Here is a 22,110-nt window from a genome sequence, read left to right on the forward strand (position 1 = left end):
CTACACTTCTAACAGGACCTTTAAACAACAGAGCTCTTTTGTGAGTTGTCTGATGCCTGACATGTGACCTAGCAGAGGCAGCAATGTGATCAGCCCACAATTCATTAATTTATTCAACAAATATTTATTGAGTTCCCTGTGTACCAGGCAGTCAGCATCCTGGGAGTGGGTGGGGTTACTGTGGTCAAAAAGACAGACAAGATCCTTGCCCTTATGGCACTTACTGACAAACTAAAAATCATGGAAGTAAATAAATGAGATCACTTTTGATAGGGCTACGAAGGGTGGGGAGGCTGTCAGTGAGATTGAGGATCCTGGGCCACAATGAGTCTAAGAGCTGAGGTCAGATGGGGAGACAGGCAACAGACCCCAGGAGACCTTGCAGGTCAATGTAGGGAGTTTTTATGCCATACTTAAGGTAATGGGCATCCATTAGAGGCTTTTAAATTGGGGGATGAAGTGGTCCAATTTATGTTTTTAAATGATCACCTCAGCAGCTGTTTTACGGTTTAAAATGCCCAGCTTGACGTTTGAAGATGATCATGCATTCTGCAAATTCACTGTGACGTCACTGCCAAAGCTCTTAACCTGTCTCATCTAGTTTCCCTGACAGATCATAAAAGCTCTGTAGCATAACCGGTGGGAGCCAAAGGTTGGAGTCATGTCTTGGTTTCAAATCTTGCTTCCCACTTAAAAGTTGTGAGCTCTTGGCAAGTTATTTACTGTACTTGGGACTCAATCATCTCAGCTGTGAAATGGGGATAATAAAAGTTCCTACATTGTAGGGTTATTGTGAAAAATAAACGACATGTAAAGCATGACGATGGTGCCTGGCACAATGTAGTACGCTTTCATAAATATTCCCTATTACTACTTCTTTCAGAAGATTATTGTGAAGATCACACAAGATAACGCGTGTGAAAGGGCTTGTGCAGCTCTAAGGACTATCTTAATAGCAGAGTCTTCTCTTTTTCTTTTCTTTGAAACGAACAGAGAACTCTGGACTGTTCGAGGAGAGGCGCGAGGCCAACCACAGCCTCAATGCGGTCATTGTCGTCGGGCCGCCCCTCCCCCGCCCAGAGCGCATCTCCATGGCAACGCGGGCTTTACCTCTCCCCGCCTCTTCGGACCCGCAGACCGGAAGCAGTCCGCGCTGGGGGCTTCTGGGAAACGGCTTGCGAGCGGCGTTTCTGCGTCTGCCGTGGACAGCGAAGCTGTTGCGGTTCCTGAGCCGGAGGTTTGCGCCGGAGTAGAGGGAACGGTATGAGGGGGAGGGGGACTCTGAGTTAGGGTCTGCGGACCTCTCAGCAAGAACTGGTGGGGAAGCCTGGCGGGGACCTTCCTTAGCTTCCTGGGCGGCGCGGGGCACAGGCCGCGGTCTCCGCGCCCAGCAGTTGGAGGGCGGGGAGGGGTAGGCGAAAGGCCTGCTCGGCTGTTAGGCATCCATGGAGAGCCTTCCCTCCCCTGCGTCCTCTGCGACCCTCACCTTCCCCCTCCCCCATCGGCCGGTTTTGTTCTATTTCGAGGCCTTGGCGTCTCGCGGAGGTTTCTGGGAGTCGTTTCAGGTGAAGGCGGGGACAGGGCGGACCTTGCGCGGGGGCTGCTGGGACTTGTAGTTCTGCAGGCCGTGGACGGAAGTGCTGGGGCTCCGACGTCGTTGTCGCAGGGTGGCCTTTGGTGGTCTGAAATCTGCCGCTGTGAGTGCCAGAAAGAAGGCCCGGGAGGACGTCGGGCTAGGGTCGGGGTACACAGCGGGTCTCTGCAGCAGTGAGGTGGGGATCGTCTGAGACGAGGTACCCCTGCCAAGCACTGTCGGGACCATGGGCTTGCCCTCCTGACACTCTCCATGTCCCACGAGCAGCGTGCGGTATGACATAAAAGGAAGAGATTTCTTTTATGTAGAAATGCTTGAGCCATTGATAAGATAGGGTCCTGGAATAGGAAAGAATGAATCTGTTGGCTAGACCTTGTTTATAAGGCCACCTCACTCCAGAGTATTTAATTAAACCCGTATGTATTACCTGTCTGATGAGGTCTTTTATGATTTCTAGTCTTGGTCGGGTTACAGTAAGTTTTATGTTGTAATTGTTCAGATTATGGGTCCTGAATAAACACATAGATTAGCATCATGGTTCATTCCTAATATGTGTTGTAAACAATGGCACGGGCATGACAGTGCAGATACTAAGGAAAGGATCAGAAATAGCACAAAGTTTCCCTGAAGGTAGAACTTGTGAGTCATCCAGTGTAAGGACAAGATACTGGACTACTGCAAGAAGGTGGTTATGAGAGTGCTTTTTCTTAATAAAATTTGCTAGAATTAATGTTTATTATTATACGTGTATTTATGGCGTGGATGACTGATATTTGCATATTATGCAAAATAACATTTTTCAATATTATGTAATTTTTTTCAAATATTACACTTTTTTTCAATATCATGTGATCTATTACTGAGGAAAATAACTTTTTTTTCACATATATTTTAAGTCTGAGGAGTTCTTAGTCATCTTTAAAATGTCTTTTAACTTTTTTTTTTGAGACAGAGTCTCACTCTGTTGCCCGGGCTAGAGTGAGTGCCGTGGCGTCAGCCTAGCTCACAGCAACCTCAAACTCCTGAGCTCAAGGGATCCTCCTGTCTCAGCCTCCCGAGTAGCTGGGACTACAGGCATGCACCACCATGCCCGGCTAATTTTTTCTATATATATTTTTAGCTGTCCATATAATTTCTTTCTATTTTTAGTAGAGATGGGGTCTCGCTCTTGCTCAGGCTGGTCTTGAACTCCTGAGCTCAAACGATCCGCCCACCTCGGCCTCCCAGAGTGCTAGGATTACAGGCGTGAGCCACCGCGCCTGGCCCCAAAATATCTTTTAACTTTTTAAAAAACATTTTGTAAAGAAAATTACTTTTAAGCAGATAATAAAAAAAACAGCTTTTAATCTTGAGTTGACCTAAGTGTGTCAGGGAACACAAGTCCTGAATTGCAAACAGTGGGTTCCAGGGTCAAGCACATTTAGAAAACACTGAGTTGGGCTGGTTCTTAATTGAATTCGTTTGATTATTGAGATAGGGTTTGTTGACTTAGTAGGTCATATATTGGCAAGTTTTTTCTGTAAAGGGCCAGAGAGTAAATATGGTCATGCATGACTTAAAGACAGTGATACTTTCTGAGAAATGTATTAGGTAATTTCATCGTTGTGTGAGCATCGTAGAATGTACTTCAAACCTAAGATAATATAGCCTAGTAAACACCTGGCCTGTATTGTATAGCCTGCTGCTCCTACGCTACAAACCTGTACAACATGTTACTGTACTGAAGACTGTAGGCAATTTTGATACAGTGATATTTGCATATCTAAACATAGAAAAGGTACAGTAAAATATGGTGTAAAAGATAAAAAAAGGTACACTGCATAGGGCACTTAACCATGAGTGGAGCTTGCAGAACTGGAAGTTGCTTTGGTAAGTGAGTGAGTGGTAAGGCCTGCTGTACACTCATGTAGACTTTATAAACACTGTATACTTAGGCTGCACTAATTTTAAAAAGTTTTTTCTTTCATCAATAATAAATTAAGTTTAGCGTACTATAACTTTTATTTACAAACTGTTAAATTTTTGAAACTTTGACTCTTCTATAACACTTAGCTTAAAACACATTGTATAGCTGTACAGAAATGTTATCTTTCTTTATATCCTTATTCTATAAGCTTTTTTCTATTTAAATTATTATTATTATTTTTTTACTTTTTAAACTTTTCCCTTAAAAACTAAATCACAAACACACATTAGGTTAGGCCTACGCAGGGTCAGGATTGTCAGTATCACTGTCTTCTGCTTCCACATCTTGTCCCACTGGAAGGTCTTCGGGGCAATAACATGCATGTTGCTGTCATCTATGATAACAATGCTTTCTTCTGGAATATCTGCTGAAGGACCTCCCTGAGACTGTTTTACAGCTAACTTTTTTTTTGTAAGTAAAAGGAGTACACTCTAAAGATTAAAAGTATAGTATAGTAAATATATGAACTAGTAACATAGTCATTTGTTACTATTATCAAGTATTTTGTACCATACATAATTGTATGTGCTAGGCTTTTATACGACTGGTAGCACAGTATGTTTTTTTACACCAGCATCACCACAAACATATAATGCCTTACAGCAGCTACAGTGTCACCAGGCAAAAGGAATGTTTTGGCTCCATTTTAATCTTACGGGACCATGTCGTATATGTGGTCCATTGACTTAAATTATCATTATGTAGTGCATGACTGTGTGAGGTTTTTCAGGCCATATAATCTGTTAAAACTACCTACCTCTGCCAACTCTGCCATTGTAGCATGAACCATGAATAAATAAAATTACTTATGGACACATAAATTATATCATTTGCTCATGTCACAAAGTATTCTTTTGGGTTTTTTTAACCATTTACAATTGCGAAAACTATTCTTAGTACCAGCATTGTGCAAAAATAGACAGCAGACTAGTGGGCCATGAGCTATAGTTTGCCAATTCCTGGTATAGGTTATTGACTGGAGTTTTTAACCCAGAAAAAGAATAGGTATCTTTTACTTCCTGTGTCAGCGTAAGTCTAAATTCTTAGGCTATTTGGTTATTTATATATTTTTTTCCTTGTGCCTCAGGGTTGCCTGTGAAGAGAACGGGGTATTTCCCTAAGGCTTATATTCTGCCTTGATTGTCTTTTCTTGAAGTATTATAAATCAGGATGTCTGCACAGTCAGTGGAAGAAGATTCAATACTTATCATCCCAAATCCAGATGAAGAGGAAAAAATTCTGAGAGTGAAGTTGGAGGAGGATCCTGATGGCGAAGAGGGATCAAGTATCCCCTGGAACCATCTCCCTGACCCAGAAGTTTTTCGACAGCGATTCAGGCAGTTTGGATACCAGGATTCACCTGGGCCCCGTGAAGCTGTGAGCCAGCTCCGAGAACTTTGTCGTCTATGGCTCAGGCCAGAGACACACACAAAAGAACAAATCTTAGAGTTGGTAGTGCTAGAGCAGTTTGTTGCAATCCTACCCAAGGAGCTACAGACTTGGGTTCGCGATCATCATCCAGAGAATGGAGAGGAGGCAGTGACGGTGCTGGAGGATTTGGAGAGTGAACTTGATGACCCTGGACAGCCGGTGAGCCTGCTTGTGTCACTTTCCTGGGTCAGAACCACAGGCATGCAGTAGGCAAAGCTGCTGAATTAATTGCAGTCAACTAAGTTAGAATTATGTTTATGCCTTCTCCCCATTCCCCTACTACTCTCATGATCTGTGCTTCTTTGCTGTCCAAGCCTTTGCAATGTATGTTTTATGTGGCTTCTTTTATGTGTTTTTAGTTCTGATTCTCATCAGAATTTCTTCTCTGAACCATATCTTACTGTTTTCAGGTTTCTCTCCGTCGACGAAAACGGGAAGTGCTAGTAGAGGAGATAGTATCTCAAGAAGAAGCTCAGGGAATACCAAGTTCTGAGCTTGATGCTGTGGAGAACCAGCTCAAGTGGGCATCGTGGGAGCTCCATTCCCTAAGGCACTGTGGTGAGGACCAGAACTCTTTGTGGGCTAGAGAGTGAAACGGGAATATGGGCCTTGTGTCCAAAACTCTCCTTGTTCTTGTGGGGGTGTCACTCTTAACCTGATTCGTTAGACATGGAAACACTATAGATCTTGATTATTTTCTGATAACAATCGATTTGCTGACTTCAGATCTTTTATTCCTAGCCATTGACATCTTCAGCCTTTTCTTTCCTTTTAACTTGTTTTCTGAAGACTCCACGTCACACTAACATTTGCTTTACTTTGAGCCAGCACCCACCTATAGACCAGATCCCTCTATTTTGCATGCAGTTTTGCTTGTCATTTGTTTTTTTTTTTTTGTCATTTGTTTTATATCCTTTTACTTTTCAGTCTCCTGCCTGATTCTGTACTGACATGTATACTTTGATACAGCCCAGTATATTCCTAAAACTGCTGGGTTTCTTTTTCATATTTATATGAAGTAAAATGAAATTTTTTTTTTTTTTTTTTTTTTTTTTTTTTGAGACAGAGTCTCACTCTGTTGCCCGGGCTAGAGTGAGTGCCGTGGCGTCAGTCTAGCTCACAGCAACCTCAAACTCCTGGGCTTAAGCGATCCTACTGCCTCAGCCTCCCGAGTAGCTGGGACTACAGGCATGCGCCACCATGCCCGGCTAATTTTTTGTATATATATATATTTTAGTTGTCCATATAATTTCTTTCTATTTTTAGTAGAGATGGGGTCTCGCTCTTGCTCAGGCTGGTCTCGAACTCCTGACCTCGAGCGATCCACCCGCCTCGGCCTCCCAGAGTGCTAGGATTACAGGCATGAGCCACTGCGCCCGGCCGTAAAATGAAATTTTGTTCACATCTGTTTTGGGAATCATTCCTTGAGGGAGTTGGATATATAATGCTGGTGTGCCACAGAATGAGGTCTCAGCAGGTTTTCTTCCCATCTGAGGGGATAGTGCTATACAATTAGAACTTCCAGGGTGGGGCTGAAGTCTGCTGAGAATCTGCAGTTTTACAAGTTACGTGGCACATTATTCTGTGCAGTAGTTTGAGAACCACTATCCTTGATCTTTGGAGGTGGCATTTTCTTGGGTAGAAAACTTTTGCTCTTTCTGATTTTGGAATAACTTTTCACATATTTTAAAATAGCCTCATTTCAGCAGTCTGGTCTCTTCCACACTTGGGAAATTCCATTTTTTTCTGTGTGTTTTGTCTCTACTTAATCTTCACACTAACTTCTCTGTTCTTTGTCTCCAGGCCTTACTAACCCCCTCTAATCTTTCAGAGTCTCTCTCTCTCTCTCTCTCTCAGCTTTATCTTCTGATTTTATCCTTTTGTTAATCATCCACTGTTTTCTTCTTCTGAGGGCTGTTGTTCACCCTGTATGAACTGTATCTTTACTCCTTAAGGCGTGAAGTTTCAGGAAAGTCTTAAATGAGACTTGCTGTTACCTCTGCCTGCAGGTGGATGATGGTACCTCATGTTGGTAATTTAGGCTTTGCTTTCACTGGACACAACTCACTGAAACTTGGAAATAGCCATTTTTCTAAGTACCATGACAAACAGCAAACAGAGAAAGCTTCTTTTATTAGAAAACTTTTCTTTATAAAGGGCATATTGAATTTTTAATTATCATGTCTTGGGTTAACACAGAATGCCCCCAGTTTATCTTCAGCCCCTTCTCGTCAGGACTGTCATGTTCTGCTTTTAGTCTAATCTTGGCTGTGACCTGCCTTGTCTTGGTCATTTCAGAAATAGCCACTTTCTGACAGATTTGTTTTTATTTACTCTTTTGTATTTTGATGCGATTTCTGCCTTTCTTAAAGCAAAAAAAATTATAATGATTTCCAAATGGCCAATTTAATTTTATTTTCTTATTACAAAATTACAGACCTAGGCACATCACTTTGTCTCCCTACCATCTTAGAATCTACCATCTTTCTTCTCTTTTTTTCTTACTACCTTTTATAACCCACTTGCCCATGTTTTATCCAGATCTGTTATGTCTTTATGTTGTTATGATGCTGTTACCTCATTAGCTTCATAATCTGTCATTTCATTTTTTTCTTTTTTGAGAATAGGCAACTTTAACACCAGTTTTCAGACTGCTGTTTGTAGATTTGTGCAAGCTATTTACTTTTAGTTCATTTTTTTAAAAAATTTTTCTTCAGATTCCTTTTTCCTTGAATAGGTAATGAGTGATATTTGCATTTTCTGTTTATTTCAGATGATGATGCTAGGACTGAAAATGGAGCGCTAGCTCCAAAGCAGGAGGCTCCTTCGGCAGTGGAATCTCATGAAGCTCCTGGCATACTCAATATAGGTGTTCCTCAAATTTTTAAATATGGAGAAGGCTGTTTCCCCAAGGGCAGGTTTGAAAGAAAGAGAAATCCCTCACGAAAGAAACAACATATATGTGATGAATGTGGAAAACACTTCAGTCAGGGTTCAGCCCTTATTCTGCATCAAAGAATTCATAGTGGGGAGAAACCTTATGGATGTGTTGAGTGTGGGAAAGCATTCAGCCGAAGTTCCATCCTTGTGCAACACCAGAGAGTCCATACTGGAGAAAAACCTTACAAATGTCTTGAATGTGGGAAAGCCTTTAGCCAGAATTCTGGGCTTATAAATCATCAGAGAATCCATACTGGGGAGAAACCTTATGAATGCGTTCAGTGTGGGAAATCCTATAGTCAAAGCTCCAATCTTTTTAGACATCAGAGAAGACACAATGCAGAAAAACTTCTGAATGTTGTGAAAGTTTAAGAAATTGAAAAAAAATCAGCACTCAGGTCTTTTCTTCAGAAATGAAGACAAAATTTAAAACATGAAATGATACAGAATAGTTTTTTCCCTACTGACTGTCAGAAAATCTACTGGGAAATGTAAAAATTCTTCACTTACCATTATTATTTTATCTTGAAAGAAATGGTATCATACCTGCCTAGAAACTGAAATTTTAAACTTAATTCAGGTGTTAATGCCTAAATTTTCTGTGTAATGTTTATATTCTCTATTACTTTTCCAAATAATGAGCTACCTGATTCTTTATCCCTTTCTTAAAAGTTTCCCTTTTTTAGGCAAATTATTTCCGTGTTGATCATTGAAATGCTCTTTATAAGGATACATTCCCTTCTACATTAAAAGGCAACATAGGAATTATAAAGGCTGAAAACCACCTTAAACAATTTTAAAACCATCTTTTAAAAATTTGCCCTTCTGTTCCTTTTACTGAATTTGAATATGCATTTGAGAAAATAGAAGATAAAGGATGGCAAAAGGCCTCAAAGTAAAATGAGCCATAGATCTCAGATAAGTGATGCTAATAAAACATCAAAAAGTGAATGGGACATCTAGACGGGGGAAGATATACAAATACATTAAGAATTGAAGTATGTCAAGAATTTTATTTAAATACAGTCATCTGCCTGCAGGAAAACTCAAAAACCACTCATCCTATCTGTAATTTGGAGGCATCTTACTAATGAAAATAATGTTCTCCCATATATCATTAAAAAGTAGACAGTCTGAACAATAAATAATTGTAAAACTATGAAGGTGGAAATTATAACACTAGGGAAGAATTTGTAGTGAATGGCAATGTTGGAAGGGCAAATGTAAACATAAGGGTAATGGTCTGTCTTGGCTTTTAGAAAAAGACTTGAAGATCTAATTCATCATTATTTTGCCTTTATCTTTGTTAAGGACAGAAAATTCCATGACAGGTATGCAACAAGTATCAGGTTTGCTATTTTTTATTCCTTTGGTACAAAAGGGTTGAATACCAGGCTAAAAAAGCAGCCATGCATTTATTAAACATTTTCTACCAATAAGGCACTGTGCTAGGTACTGTAATCCTACCATAAATAGGTAGGTATTTCTTCCACTGTAAATCATAGGGGGTTTAGTACAAAGCCGTTTCACATGAGTTAGCCTCTTCCTCTTGTCTGAGCATTCCCTGGGGAGGTCACCTCTGAGATTCCCAGAGCCATAGTTCTCTACCAGGGCGTTATATGGGGGGGTCAGTGGGAGGGACTCAGCTCAAAGAGCCGGCTCTCCAGCATTCTGCAGAGGTGAATCCAAGATACTCTATATCAGAGCTTGGAGGTTTGTGAATCTTTTAAAAAAACTAATCAATCTCTAGTAGCATTGAGGTTGTACCTACATGTTAAGTTGAATGGACTATTCTATTTAAAAAATTACAACTAGACCTTTAACTAGTTTATTAACTATCAGAATTGATTGAACTATTTTTTTTAATTTTTAGTCTTAACACATTTTTAAAAATGTATTAAAGTAATACATTGTAGTAGTAGGATTATATACTCCTTGGCTGAGAATCCCAAATACTGTGGTTCTACTGTTTAGTGGAAAACTCTGGAAGGTAAAATATAGAATATGAGAAAAGGCTTTTTTATAATGGGCATCGTTGTGTGGAAAATGACCCATGTGAATACAAATATTTCATAGTTCAGAAATTTTGGTTATACCTGGTGCTTGGATCAAGTTGAAAAATGGAAGGTGAGATTTGCATGAGCCTATTAAAAAGCATAGTAATAAATGCAAGGCCAGATGGTTGAGAAGTGAGGAAGAATGGAACTTGTTTATAGGTTTTCTGATAACAATTAATTATAAGAAATGTGCTTTATAGATTAAGATTTATTGAAGTATAAATATGTAGTAATGATATAATGTATTTTAAGTTATACAAGAAAACATAGGGACTTTTGTTTGGGACTTTTTCTCATGGCTGAGAGGAAGCAAGTCATTTTCCAATAAAGCTATAAATTCCTCTGCTCTAAGATAAAATGATCTTGAGTTGATTGATTTATTTATTTATAACTGGCTTCTTTCCAAGTAGGTTTTGAGGTGGCATATTTGGAAAACTGCTGGGATGACAGAATTCTTTTATCAGAGTAGGTAAGAAGGGAGCAACCTCTCAGTGGCTGATATGTCACATTTTTAAGATCTTACAACTTTCCTGTATACAAGGAGGCTTCCTTGTGGTAGATTTTTCATAAATGCCAAAGATATTTGGTAATATGACAGCATAGAAAAAGTAGTGTTAGAGTTGGCAAATATGTTTTTGTCTTGCCAGCTCTAATACATGTGCATTGTTTGGAAGAGATTCTGACTAAGGCTAAGGCAAGGCTCTGTGGGGAAAAGGGACAAGATGGCGGTACACAGGAAAAGGACATGGTGAGATGTGTGCTCAGTTAGGCTTAGTCCCCACTAGACAAATTGATTTTAATAACTAGTGATTTATTATTTCATCCAGACATTCATTTATACCCAAGCAGATAAAGCAGTTTGGGGGAGCGCCTAGCCTCTGTTGAAGTAATGATGTGGCAGTTGCCACGCAGTGGTGATAGCCAGGACGTCTGGTTAGCAAATGAGCAGATGTATTAGGGCATGCAGTCTACTGATACTCGCCCACTAGCCACTGAGCATTTGTGTGTTGCTGTTAAATTTTCTTCTAGTTTTCTTGGAGGTTAAGCTCTCCACATTCACACCTAGTTGACACTTGGATCATTTAGCAATATGTCTCACATTTATGTAAATTGAGGGGAGGGATACATGAATTGAAATAATCTGCACGTCAGGCATTGGATTAGACACCGTACCTATCTCAGTTATATTTGTAGACCAGGAAAGCAAGATTCAGAAATCATGTGACTTGCATGTGGCCAGTTAGAGCTAAAACTCAAATCTAGTTCTATGGATTCCAGTGATACATTCACTCTGCCATGAGTGATGGCTGCTAAGCCTTGGTTAATAAATTTTATGCTTTTATCTTTATGGTTAACAAATGTGGATGCTATTAAACATGCTGGTTTGAATTTTTTACAGTACAGAAATGTAAAATGAAAAAGGACATTTCCTTTTACAGTATTATCCAGAAGTGATAATAGTTTGGTTTGTTGTTCTTCCAGATATAGGCATATATATATTTAATCAAAAATGTGTTAATAGCTGACACTTGTTGCTGTGTAGAGGCACTATTTGAAGTGCTTTATCATGGATGAACTTTTAATCCTTAGCAACCATAAGAGGTAGGACATACCCTCATTTCACATGTACTACACTGAGACTTGCCTCCTCTCCCTCCTACTGATACAGACATTCTGTTTTCATAACTACATACTTTCATAAATACATTTCCATTGCATGAATATACTGTAATTTAACCCCATATTGAGGGATAATTAGGTTCATTATAGATAAAGGTATAGTAAAACATCCCTGTACATGTATTTTTCTACCTGTGGGTATTTCTGTAGGATAAATAGCTAGAAATGGATTTTTTGGGTCAGAGAGTGCACATTTGACATTTTGAGAAATACCAAAAAGATTGTACCAATTCACAATTCCATCAATAGTAAAAGCGCCTATTTGCTTACACTCCTGCCAACCCTGAATTCTTAAAATTGCCAATTTGATAGGCAAAATTTGTTTTATCTTTTGTTTCTTTGACTATTAGGAGGAACATCTTTTCATGTTTGTTGGACATTTGCATTTCCTATTATGAACTGCTTTTCCCATCTTTCTGTTTTTAATTATGAATGGATAAATGACTACTCATACAAAACTTAAATGATACACAAGTGTAAGAGCAAGGAGAGACCCTTTTCTCCAGTGCTTCCAATCACATTCCACTTCTTGCCGGTTAGCATACCTCCTTGTAGTCCCTTTTCCATACATTTCCATATGAATATACTCTTAAAAACACTATTTTTACATAAATAGGATCATATATATGTATTCTGTAGCTCACTTTTTGGGGGGGGGTCTCAAAAACAGATACTGAGGTCTTTAAATTTCTTTAATGGTTGAATAGGATTACGTACTATGAAGATACCATTATTTAACTATTCCCTTATTTTTTTTCTCTTGCTATTACATTGCCAAAGTAAGCATCTTATGTAGATGTCTTTGTGCATGTGTGTGAATTTCTTTAGGCTGGAGTCCCATAAGGTGGATTGTTGGGTCAAAGGGTTTGCTCTCTGATAGACCCACCTTAACCTTCCCAAAGGCCTTCGTAAGTTTGTATTTTCACCAATTGTATGAAAGTACTTGTTTCCCCATATAGCCTTACCTACTTTTGATAGTTTTTTATCTGTTGGGCTAAAAAGAAAAAGGAATCCTTTCTTATTTTGCATTTCCCTGATTATCAAAAATTGTGAGGTTGGGGTTATTTTCATGTTTATTGGCTATTTATAGTTTTACCATGGATTGTTTGTATCCTTTACCTGCTTTTCTTCTGAGTTATTGTGGATATCTTGGTTTTGTTTGTTCAGCATCTCTTTCCCCATCTTCTGGTAACAGAACCCTTATTTACTGTGGGGAACCCATTCCCTGTGGCTTAGGTGAGCCATGACCAGGTTTGGCCTCCTGAGTCCCGGAGCTCCCTAGTCACAGCAATTAAAGAATGGGCATATAATTTAAGCCAGGCTAAGGAGAGCCCTCAACAGAACTTCTGCTGGAGCTACTGGAAAGAAGGCTTTATGGAGATCCTAGGAACCAAGGACCGTGTAAGCCTGAATTTGTAACCATGTGGAGAGAGTCTGTGTGAGGAGAAACTTGGAGGCTAGCAGAAATGGAAAGAGAACTAAGTTCTGATGTCATTTTTCTGGAGGCCCTAGATCCAGCTGTGCCTAAAGCCTGCCCTACCTCCGGACTTAAAACTTTTGTGAGCCAATAAAGTCCCTTTCTTGTTTAAGATAATTGAATTGAGTTTCTGTCCTGATTAATATAGGTTATTTGTATTTTCTTATTGATTTGTAGAAAACCTTTGTAATTTTAAATTTTAGACTTATACTTTACGCACTATATAAGTTAATAAAATTAGCATGGCCTTCCATGATTTGGCCTCTGTCAACTTCTGCCATTTACTTCACTCTTCCTATACCACACAGCACATACATAACATCTTACGTTCCAACAATAACTGAACACTGGTGTTCAGAATGCCTGTGGATGAAGAGCTTTTAACACAATCGCCTCTTTGACAGTTCTCTTTTCATCCTTCCTCCAGATTCGTTAACCTGGGACTTTGAAACTGGGGATTACACTGCTGAGTCTTTGCTGTACCCACTTCCTACCATTGCTCTTGGAGCATTACCCTTAAGGATCCCCTGTATGCAACCCTTGGAGCCCCTCCCAATGACCTCTATTCCCCTACCATGGTCCTTTGGGTCTTTGTTTTATTCTCAGGCCGGTGGACTTGAAGTTACTCAGGCCCAAGATCTGAGTGGCTTCACCTAGTGGGCTCTTTTCCAGGGCAGGAAATGGAGCAATGCTTAATGTCACCTGGCACTTCTGATTAATCACATCACCCAGGGTGTAGTTTCCAAAGAGATGTCCTTCAAGACTGAGCCAAACACTGCAAGTTTCTATTCATTCAACACATTAAGTGCCTACTCCGGGTCAGGCACTGTTCTGGGGTTTACATCTATACCATGTGTGTGGGGGGGGGGGGGAACTACACATGGCAGTGGAAAACCAGTAGTAAATGAAAAACAGGGTTCTTAAAAAAAATGTATATTGTATGTTATATGATGGTGAGTGGTTAGGAAGGAAATCAGGTAAAGAATACAGAATGTCCAGAAGGAATGGTATTGCAATTTAGATAGGTTGGCCAGGGAAGGTTTCACTGACAAAATGACATTTGAGAAAAAGATGAATGAGTGTAAGGAAGCAAGCCATGAAACCAGAAGGAGAATGTTCCAGGCATGGAAACAGCAATTTACAAAGAACTTGATGTAGGAGCAATGCCTAATTTGTTCAAGAAAACAAGGAGGCCATTGTGGCTGGAACGGAGTAAACATGGAGAAAAGTGGTAGGGGAGGCCAGGGAAATAAATGGGGTGAGGGTGGCAGGGAGAGCCACATCATGGAGGACCTGGTTAGTCATTGGTAGAACTATGACTTTTCCTTTGAATGTGATGGGGGACCATTGGAGGTTTTGGGCAAAGGAGAGACATGACAAGGTACTGAGAATAGACTTGAAGAAAATCTCCATCTAGTTTCTTTAAATTTTTAAAATATGTCTTTACATATTATGAAGGTAATGTAATAAAAGGAAAGATTTAGAAACAAGTCACCCATGCATCCACAATCCTAATAACATCCCATTAATATTTTGATGTTCTCTATATACCTCTCCCCATATATACCTATTACACCATTATTTACAACAGAAATATATACTTAGAAAACAAAATACAATGTGTATCCATATATTCATTTGTTTATCTTATTCATCCTTCTTTCCTCTTATCTTTAGATCAACTATCTGTGTATCTGTCTAAGGCTAACCTCTCCACTGGATTCAAGCTGTTTTCTCACACCTACTCAAAGACATACTCCAATAATTCTCACCTCTCACATTATCAATTTTTCTCTCCTGGATTTTCCTAATTAACACACAAATAGGCTGTTTTTGTCACAAACACAAAAACCTTCAGGCCAAGATGGAGCACAGGGACTGATCTAACCTGCCAAAACAAATACCTAACAAAATATATCAGACAGGCAAAGGATGGGAAAGACAGGATCCCCAAGAGGCAGAAAACAGTGAGGTATACTTGGATTGCCTCAGTTTACTACCTAGAGAGAGTTTCCAGCTCACAATTGAGGAAAGGGAACTCAGGCAGGGCCTGGTAGTCTCCTTAAGCTGAGAAGATAGAGCAAAAAGTTCTGGGAGACCAAGGTGGCTAGCTTTTGCGGGACAGTATCAGAGAGGAGATAACTGCACAGAAAGAGAACACTGGAGACAGCAGAGAGTCCCTCTCAAGTATTCGGTTGATTGCTTATGAGCACATGTGTGTAAGGAAACTACCTGAGGCTGAGGAAGGAATGGTCTAAAACAATTAGTGGGAAAAATCACTGGAACTCACAAAAGGCCAGGAATGGTAGAGTAGAAAACCTCATAATTCACAGAGCAGTGATCCTCAAACAAGGGCAATTTTGCCCCCCAGAAGACATTTGAAAATGTCTAGAGACATTTTTTGGTTGTCACAACAAGGGGAGGTGCGCACTACTGGCATCTAGTGGGTAGATGCTACTAAATATCCTACAATGCACAACAATGAATTAGCCAGCTCCAAATGGCAATAGTGCTGAAGTTGAGAACTCTTAACTTTGGTTTAGAGTACTAGGAAGGGTCTTGCCTCCTTAGTGGAGAAAAAATATTTAAAAATATATTAAACTAGAAATCAATGACAGAAATATATCAAAATACTTGGAGATTAAACAACACACTTCTAAATAACACATGGGTCAAAGAAGAAATCTCAAGAGTAATTAAAATATATTTTGAACTAAATGGAAATGAAAACAATTTTTCAAAATTTGTCAAATGCAGCAAAAGCAGTGCTTAGAAGGGAATTTATAGTATTGAATGAATATTAGAAAAAAAGAAAGTTCTAAAATCAATCATCTAAGATTCCATCTTAGGAAACTATAAAAAGAAGAGCAAGTTAAATCCAAAGTAAGCAGAAGAAAAGAAATAATAAAAATTAGAGTAAAATCAGTGAAATGGAAAACAGGAAATCAGTAAAGAAAAATCAATATAACCAAAACCCAAAAGGTTCTTTGAAATGATCAATAAAATCAATAAGCCTTTCTAGCCAGGCTAACTAGGAAAAAAAGGGTACAAATCACTAATATCAGAAATGAAAGAGGGGTCATCACTACAGATCACACAAACATTAAAAGGATAATAAAGGGATACTATGAAGAACTCTTTGCCCACTAATTTGATAACATAAATGAAATGGATCAATTCCTTGAAAGACACAATCTGCCAATACACAAGAAGAAACAGACAATCTGAATAGGCAATAGACAATCCGAATATCTGATTTGATATCTATTATAGAAATCAGGCCGGGCGAGGTGGCTCACGCCTGTAATCCTAGCACTCTGGGAGGCCAAGGCGGGTGGATCGTTTGAGCTCAGGAGTTCAAGACCAGCTGGAACAAGAGCGAGACCCTGTCTCTATTAAAAATAGAAAGAAATTATATGGACAGCTAAAAATATATATAGAAAAAATTAGCTGGGCATGGTGGCGCATGCCTGTAGTCCCAGCTACTCGGGAGGCTGAGGCAGGAGGATTGCTTGAGCCCAGGAGTTGGAGGTTGCTGTGAGCTAGGCTGGCCCCATGGCACTCTAGCCTGGGCAACAGAGCGAGACTGTCAAAAAAAAAAAAAAAAAAGAAAAGAAATCAAGTTAATTAACCTTCCAAAACAGAAAGCATGAGGCCCAAATGAGTTCACTGGTAAATTTTACCAAACATTTAAGAAAGAAATTATACGAATTCTCTACAATCACTTTCAGAAGATAGAAGAGGGAATACTTCCTAAATCAATCTATGAAGGCAGCATCTACCTAATACCAAAACCAAAGACATTACAAGAAAAGAAAACTACAGACCAATATTTTTCATAAACAGAGATGTAAAAATCCTCAACAAGATATTAGCAAATTGATTCCAACAGTGTATAAAAAGAATTAAATACAACCAAGTGGGATTTATCCCAGGTACGCAAGACTAGTTCAACCTTTAAAAATTGATTAATATAATCCACCTCATCAACAGGCTAAAGAAGAAATATCACATATCTGTATCAATAGATGCGAAAAAAATTTTGACAAAATCTAACACTCATTCATGATGAAAACAAAAAAAGACTCAGTAATCTAGGAATAGAAGGGAACTTCCTCAACTTGGTAAATAATATCTACAAAAAACCTACAGCTAACAACAAACTTAATGGTGAGAAACTTGAAACTTTCTCACTAGGATCAGGAACAAGGCGAGGATGTGCCCTCTCACCACTGCTTTTCAACATTGTACTGAAAGTCCTAGCTAATGCAATGAGACCAAAAAAATAAAAAAGGAAATAAAAAGTACATAGATTGGAAAGGAAGAAATAAAATTATCTTTGTTTGCAGATGACATGATTGTCCATGTAGAAAATCCAAAAGAATGGACAAAAAAATCTCCTGAAACTAATAAGCAATTATAGCAAGGTTGCAGGATACATGGTTATTTTCCTATATAACAACAATGAACAAGTGGAATTTGAAATTAAAAACACAATACTGCTTACATTAGCACCCTCAAAAATGAAATACTCAGATATAAATCTAACAAAATATGTACAAGATCTATATGAGGAAAACTATAAAACTCTGATGAGAGAAATCAAAGAATTAAATAAATACAGAGATACTCTGTGATCTAGGGTAGGAAGACTCAATATCATCAAGATGTCAGTTCTTAATTTTATCTGTAAATTCAATGCAATCCCAATTGAATCCTAACAAATTATTTTTGTGAACATTGACAAACTGATTCTAAAGTTTATACGGGGAGGCAAAAGACCCAGAATAGCTAATAAAACATTGAAAGAGAAGAACAAAGCTGGAGGACTGGCACTACCCAAATTCAAGACTTACAATAAAGTTACAGTAATCAAAATAGTGTAGTATTGGTGAAAGAATAGATAAATAGATTAATGGGACAGAATAGAGAGCCAGAAATAGACCCACATAAATATAGTTGACTTATCTTTGACAAAGGAAAAAAGGTAATACAATGGATAAAAATGTAGTCTTTTAACAAACAATGCTGGAACAACTGGACATCCCCATGCCCCCCCCAAAAAAAAAAAAAAAATCTAGACACAGACCTTACCCCCTTCACAAAAATTAACTCAAAATAGATCATAAACCTCAATATAAAATGTAAAACTATAAAACTCCTTAAAGATAACACAGGTTATCTTTAAGATGAGAGTCTACCATCCTCCTCATTTGCCAGCAAATTAATAAACTTCTTTCCTTTTCCTTAAACCACTTGTCCTCATTCTTCATTCAGCTGTAGGGACAAGTACCAAACTTTTGGTAAAAATATTTTGTAGAAATTCAATAAAGATTGGTGTTACTTCTTTAAATTCTTGGTAGAATTCACCAGTGAAGCCATCTGGTTCTGGGCTTGTTTTGTTGTGAGGTATTGAATACTGATTTAATCTTACTATTAAATAGTTGTAGTTCTAGTCAGATTTCCTAGGTTATGTTTCTAGGAATTTGTCCATTTCATCTAGATTATCCAATTTCTTGGTGACAATAATTCCTTGTACTCTCTTGTAATCATTTTTTATTTTTATAATATCAGGAGTAACATGCCCTCTTTCATATCTGATTTCAGTTATATGGGGATTACAGGTTTTTGAAAAGAATAGTACAGAGTTGAAGTGACAGTCTCATCACATCATTCCCAGTGGTACATGATGTTCACATAACATCACTGGTTATACTAACTTTTAGGTAATGCGTCTCAGGCAGGTGAGAAGCCTGCCAGGGGACATGTGGTAGGGTCTAGAGACATTTTTGGTTGTCTTAACTGGTGGAGGGTTGCTACTGGTATCTAGTGGTTAGAGGCTGGGGATGGCATTAAACACCCTATAAATCCAGACAGCTCCCCACAGAAAAGAATTACCTGGCCCAAAATTTCAAGGTAGTTTTTGTCAGGTTTCTCTGCTGTTGTTACTGTTTTTCCCTTTCCATACTCTATCCTTTGGAAGTGATTCAGCAGGTCCAGCCTCCTCTAGGGTTGTGGAGTTCAGATACATACTCTACATCCTGAAGGGGAGAGAATCTAAATATATAATTTGGAAATTTCCATAAGGATTTGTCTCTTCTCTTGTACTTATTTATCAGTACAGACTCACGTGTATTTATTGGTAGAGACTAATGTATATATATTTATTTGGGAACTCCTTCAGGTTGGCTCCTGTGTTCCTTTGACATACTCCTATTCTTTTGTTTTTTGAGCTCTTGCCTACTTTCTGTACTGCAAGATGCTCTAGGCTCATCTTGTATTTTCCCTGCCATAGCCCTGAATCAGTCATTTATCAAAGGAGGCTGGTTCCTTTTATTTGGAAAATGGTATTTAGAAACAAAGGTCTGGGTATGCTCATTGACACTGGGGTGTCAGTGCTTCTAGGTCCTCTTAGAGAACAGAATTAGGTAATATTAATATATGTATATGAACCCATGTATAGACACATTTTCTGTAATTGTTTCTCTGTGTATCCATCTGTGTGTGTATAAATTGTAATGTGGGTTCATACTGATGTCTCTGACTTTAATGGTTCTGGTAAATTTTTTATTGAACATATTGTGCATGAAAAATTATAGTCTCTGGATGGTCATCCTCCAGAGAGGATTCACCCTTTTCTCTCTTCTAACTGGTAGCTAGATTGGGGGCAGACAATTTACTTCACTAAAAGTATGACCTTACTTGACATTGCATTTCAGACTTTTTTAGACTTGGTCACACAGGTTTCATCCTCTTTCCTAGGGTATAGCCATATAATGTTTACATCAAGAATGCAGGGTGTTTACAAGGACACTGCCTAATTGGCATATTCTCTGCTCCAATTTTTATTCCCTATCACAGTGAGTCTTCCAGCGATTTCTGAATAGTTTTCTTGGCCCTTTGCCCTACCAGTTCAAAAGTCAGCAAATGCCTGTAGAAACAATATGCATAAAGTGTCAAGCCCAATTCTCTACATTTTCCTTCCCTTTTTACTCTATATTCCTCACTATTGTTTGAGTTTTACAATCTTGCAACTCATTTCTAAGACCTAGTGAGCAACTAGATTTGAAAACTGAGGGGGTGAGAAAAGTAGGATGATTACCAGTCATTTTCTCTGGATGAGAAGCTGTTTAGTAGTGTAATTTATCAGGATAGGGAATTTAGGGGGAAGAAATCATGGGTTTGTGTGTTAAGTTCATGAATTTGAGTTTACCTTAGGACACTAAGACATAAATGCATAGTAAGCTCTTAAATTTTATTCTCAGGAGAGAGGTAACCTTCAGAAATAGATTTGGAGATCATCCTACTTTTCTCCTTCACTTTTTAAATTCTCCATAGAACAGATGATAATTGTACACTTTTCTCCCTACTCACTTCTCAGCCTATCATTGTGTCAAGGCCTTTCAGCTCTTCTACTTCTGGACAACATGATTTTATTTCCAGACTTTTAAAATAATTTTCCTTTCCACTGCCTCTCTCTCTCTTTTAATCTTAGATTCTTGTTAAAGCAGGAAGATGATCCTGCCATTCCCTGGTCCAAAGACCTAATGGCTTTCTATTACTTTGAGAATAAAATGCAGAAATATGAAATTTAATCCAACCACACCTAGTACTTTTGTTTTACAGATAATGAAACTAAAGCTCAGAAAATTAAAATCCCTCACCTTTCAGCATCACACTCCATAGTAGTCTTTTTTCCTACTTCATTTTAATTTCCACCTTATTCTTACTCTTCTAAGTGCATATTTCAATCAGTATTTTCATAATGCATTATAACTGTTTCTGTGAGCTTCTTGAGAGCAGGGCCTTTATTTCCCCCTCTTGAGCAGGACCTAGTACAGTGCCTGACACTGAATATTTATTTAATGAATTAATGACTGAGCACCATAGCCACATCATTTCTTGCACTTCCTTACTTCTGTGTCTTTGTTGACAATTCCTGCCTTTATGCCCCTACTCCCATTCTTCAAAACTCAAATTTCAGGAGCCCCACAAAGCTCTCCCTTTTCTTTCCAATTAGAACTGAACCCTATCTCCTCGGAGCTCTCATAAGCATCTTGTCCTACCCTTATAACATTGGGCTATGTGTTTTCTGTACATGTCTCTATCACTATACAATATACACTTTATTGGAAGAGATAATATATTCTTTGTCTATACTACAAAACCTCACCAAATGCCTTGCCCATAACATTTAACAATGTTTGTTAAATTGAAATATTAATTGGATAATTATGGGAGACAGTCAAGGTAAATGGCAATTTGAATTTTTTTATTTTAAAAAATTATTTCAATTTTTCAGTTGAAAACTTTGCAAATATGCTGTTATCAATATGTATGTCAGAAATCAAAAACTAAAACAAACAAAAAAGTCTGATGAATATTGCCACCTGAAAAACAAGATCAAAAGGTCTTTTTATTTTTAGACAGAATATGCTATACAAATTAATCATTTAGGAAATTGATTTAGCTACCCTATAGGAAAAACTGTCTTCTGTCTTCTCTATACTCACAACACTTCTAACACGAGATGTGTATGGGGTTTTCCCACACCAAGCAATCCTCCAATTCTTTGTAAACATCAACTGGGTGTCCTGTAATTCAATTCTGACCCTATCTACTTGGAATTAGCACAGACCCCTCAAGTTTGGGACTCAGTTCAAGAAGACTGCTGCCCCTGCCATGACCCAACTTCAGACACCAATCACACATCCATGTTTTCACTAGTGCCTCTGATTGGCTATAAATCTGAGGTTCCTACAACCCCCTCCTTCGGTTTGAGCATTTACTATAATGGCTCACGGAATTCAGGAAAACATTTTACTTACGAGATTATGGGTTTATTATAAAAGGGTACAACTCAGGATCAACCAGATGAAAGATGCATAGAGCAAGGTGTGTGGCAAGGAGCACTGAGCTTCCATGCCCTCCCTAGCCATGCCACCCTCCTAGGACCCACCTTCAT

At 38.6% G+C, this 22,110-nt stretch overlaps 1 protein-coding gene across 1 annotated transcript in view; it reads left to right on the plus strand.

The window, feature by feature from the left end:
• Window positions 1-1,186: 1,186 nt before the first annotated feature.
• LOC138383467 (zinc finger protein 24) overlaps window positions 1,187-22,110 on the plus strand; it is a 50,813-nt gene continuing 29,889 nt past the window's right edge. Inside the window, exons 1-4 of the mRNA XM_069468455.1 lie at window positions 1,187-1,237; window positions 4,648-5,150; window positions 5,402-5,549; window positions 7,765-13,401. Coding sequence (XP_069324556.1) covers window positions 4,731-5,150; window positions 5,402-5,549; window positions 7,765-8,303 — 1,107 coding nt within the window. The 5' untranslated portion in view covers window positions 1,187-1,237; window positions 4,648-4,730 and the 3' untranslated portion in view covers window positions 8,304-13,401. Of the gene's footprint in view, window positions 1,238-4,647; window positions 5,151-5,401; window positions 5,550-7,764 lie in introns of the transcript that reaches the window.

Source organism: Eulemur rufifrons, chromosome 5 (genome assembly GCF_041146395.1).
Source record: "Eulemur rufifrons isolate Redbay chromosome 5, OSU_ERuf_1, whole genome shotgun sequence".
Taxonomy (NCBI): domain Eukaryota; kingdom Metazoa; phylum Chordata; class Mammalia; order Primates; family Lemuridae; genus Eulemur; species Eulemur rufifrons.